At 37.7% G+C, this 3686-nt stretch overlaps 1 protein-coding gene across 1 annotated transcript in view; it reads left to right on the top strand.

Annotated features, from left to right (window-relative positions):
• Positions 1-3063: 3063 nt before the first annotated feature.
• Positions 3064-3686, top strand: part of TIPRL (TOR signaling pathway regulator) — a 9299-nt gene continuing 8676 nt past the window's right edge. Inside the window, exon 1 of the mRNA XM_015816030.1 lies at positions 3064-3293. Coding sequence (XP_015671516.1) covers positions 3193-3293 — 101 coding nt within the window. The 5' untranslated portion in view covers positions 3064-3192. The remainder of the gene's footprint in view (positions 3294-3686) is intronic.

Raw genomic sequence — 3686 nt, 5'->3', positions numbered from 1 at the left:
TTAACCAGTGGAACAACCTGCCTCCAGAAGCGGTGAATGCTCCAACACTGGAAGTTTTTAAGAAGAGACTGGACAGCCATTTGTCCGAAATGGTATAGGGTTTCCTGCCTGAGCAGGGGGTTGGACTAGATGACCTTCAAGGTCCCTTCCAACTTTACTACTATTATTATTATTATTATTATTATTATTATTATTATTAACTACGGTAATTATATGACAGAAAATCGAAGTTATTTTTGGTAGGAAATCTGAGGTTTTAAAAAAATAACCATACCATATAGTAATGATGAGTAAAAAGGTAGGTAAAGGTTTCCCCTGTCCAGTCGTGTCTGACTCTAGAAGGTGGTGCTCATCTCTCTTTCTTAGCTGACAGAGCCAGCATTGTCCAAAGATGCGTCTGTAATCATGTGGCCAACATGACTGCACGCCTAGGTGCACAGAACGCTGTTACCTTCCCACCGAAGCGGTATTTGCTATTTACTCGCATTTGCATGCTTTTGAACTGCTAGGTTGGCAAGAGCTGTGGCAGATAATGAGAATTCCAAACGCTGTGCAGTGCTCAGATCTCGAACTGAGTCTATCAGCTTTCCAGCTGATAAGTTCAGCATCTTTAACCACTGAGCCATCACACTCCCTTCTATATACTAGATGTCTACTCATCTTGCCCTTCTGTTTAAGAATGTTCTTGCTGTAATATGTGAAATATTGATGAATATGAAAATGGTACTTGTTCTGTTATTGGTTATAACTTTTTTTTTTTTTAGCAAAAAGTAATTACATTTCTGGTTAAAATGAAGAGATATAGAATTTTTACTTATTTTTATTTTATTTTTTATTAAGATGAAGATAAAACCATAATAAAATCACCATAATACAGAGCCATAGAATTGCACTGAGATAGATGTTATAATTCAGTATCTAAGGAAGCTTCACAATGGTATACCTCCACAATACCCAGGGCAACATTCTATCTTAACTGAGCAGCTAAAAGTTTATACACCAACCAGATATTCCATCAGTCACTGTCAAAAGCTACAGAGGCAGCAATTAGACTATATAAAAAAATGATTAGGAAGTTATCAGTTTGCTTGAATTTTGTTTATATATAACACTTATAATGAATATAGTATATGGTGCAATTTCCTTCCTTTTAAAATGTTATAGTAGATGAAAAGAAAGGAAAACCACAATATACAAGATGGTATGTAAAAAACAAATAACAAAATAAAAAAGAAAGTTTGTTTTCTTTCTTCCTCTTAATCCAAGTAATGCTATTTGACAGAAATTACCCTTTAGTTTATATTATTAGAAATATAGAAGGTGCATTTACTCAAGAAACAGCAAACATTGTACATTCACATTTCATGGTAATTTAATAATTTAAGTTAAAAATATGTGTGGCAAGTTACTCCTATTATGAACATCTCTTTAGCCAAGTTTTGTATTTTACTTTAACACCCAAAACCATGATGGTATACATGTTGTATTTCAAGAAAACAGACTCACCCAGTAGTGGCTCATAAAACAGGAAGCCACAGTTTAGTTAAAGAACATTATATAATAAGGGTAGTTATAAAATGGCATTTAGCTTGTGCTTTTTAATGAGCTTTTTTAATGTATTGAACAAACACAGTTGAAAGGTAGAATTGAGCAAAAGGCAGTCAGCAAATCAGGCAAACTAAATTCAAGGTTTGTATGACTGTGCAGTGTGTTTTAGAAGCTGCTTCTTACTGGCTCAGAGGAGTAAGGTACTCTGCTTAATCTACAGGTTATAATAAAAAAAGAAAGAGCAGCAATTGCTCAGTTATCTATTTTTCTTTCTGGAACAATAAAAGAGCCAACTGTAAAATTATTTGTATTAAAAAAATAACTGATATAAAAATATGATCCCAGTGCAAAGAACAAGTGGATTTCCAGATGTTGCTGAAGAACATTAAGCAATGTAAGTATTCTAACCTAGCAAAATCCGGGGATTTTCAGTAACTGGACTACTGTATTCTCAATGTTTTTCCTCATCTTAAACACAGAATACAGTACCAGAGATTTTACTTCTTAAGCAAGCAATTGATTATATATCCTTTACTGTTTCTCAAATCAATTTAGTTTACTAAATTACAATTTAGTAATCAATTTAGTTAATGTTAACTAAAATGAAAGATAAAAAAGAGACAAGGATTTTGAGTCCACTTTTCATAAAGGGCAGAAATAAAAGATGTGCTATTTCAGTTATCCCAAAGATGCTTTTTCATGAGGCAACTCAACTTTGTTTTACTTTGAAGATGTTTTGCTTCTCATCCAAGAAGCTTCTTTAGCTCTGACTGGATGGTGGGGAATGGAAAGATTTATATTCCTACAGACAGCTGACAACTATCTCAATTGAACTCCTGCTATTGTACAGTATTGTTTCTAAGTCATGAGTGGTCAACTCGATGGTGCAGAAAGTTGAAAAGAATCTGTTTGTTTTAAAGACACAGAAATCAGTTTTTTTCCATTCTCCAAGAAAACAAAAAAATTCAAACCTTTTCAAACCCCTATATGACTTATTATCTCTACAGGGTACCATTAAAGCCAATTTTAACGTCAGGGATGCATAGAGATTGCACTTTGATTTCAACACTAGCTAACGCAGGGTTTGGTTTCCGATCATTTCTGAAATTTTCTCTTTTTGAAGTTTTAAAATGTTTCTTTCTGGGGTTTGATGACCACAGACTAGCACGACTTTCCTCTTATAATATACGAAAGAAAACGTGTATGCCTTGCTGAAGAAATAATCTAATTGCCCTTTCGCTGCATAGATGCTTACAAGTATTTTCTTGCAGTTTTTTCCTGCGGAGGGACCTTAATTATTTCAATGCTCTGCAACAACTACAATAGAAAAAAAATAAATAAACCGCTTGGTTGACGAATTTTTTGAGTTAATTGTTAAGCACGTGCTCTACTCATGAAAGGCATCGCCAGGAACCGGAAGGCGAACTTTTGAAGCCTTTTCATTTCATACGGAGGCATGAAAACCCGGAAGCGGAAGTGGAATACTTGACAGCCGTGCTGCTGCTGCTGCTACTGCTACTGCGTGAGGAAGAGAAGCTCGAGGTCGCTTGTTTACAAGGTTCCTATCTGGGGGTTTATTCTTGTCGTCGCCGAAGGAAGCTTTCCCGTCTCTATGCTTTCTGTCTTGGAGTTGACGCCGCCATTATGATGCCTGTCTTCAAAAGCAGCCGCCGCGACTTTGCTTTCGGGCCGTGGAAGCTAACGGCCGCTCGGACCCACATCATCAAATCGGCCGATGCCGAGAGGTGCGATTGAGGGTGATTGTTTGGGGGGGGGGGAAATCGGGCGACCCCTGTAAAGAGGGAAGGGGTCGAAAGGACTCTGGGCTGGCCGCTTGCCTTGCGCTCGCTACTTTTAGCCTGGAGGTCTATGGAGATTCTCAGTCGTCCAGGTGATAGTTGTCCCAAAGATGCTTTTTCACGAGTCAAAGAGGCCATCCGTGTCAAAACTGAACAGCCCTCTCTCAACAGAGGGGGAGGGATCCGACATCATCTATCTCCTGTCTACAACACAGTCCTTTCAATAGATCCAAGAAGGCTCCACATCCATTTGCATGTCTCAGGTGACCCTAGCAGCACGGATAAACCTCCAGGTGGCTTCAACCACTCTCTAAAAGAATGCAAATGACCAGCTGTCTG

The sequence above is a fragment of the Protobothrops mucrosquamatus genome, unplaced genomic scaffold (assembly GCF_001527695.2).
Source record: "Protobothrops mucrosquamatus isolate PMUCROS unplaced genomic scaffold, P.Mucros_1.0 scaffold_107, whole genome shotgun sequence".
Lineage (NCBI taxonomy): Eukaryota > Metazoa > Chordata > Lepidosauria > Squamata > Viperidae > Protobothrops > Protobothrops mucrosquamatus.
This window is presented reverse-complemented; position numbering and strand designations above follow the sequence as displayed.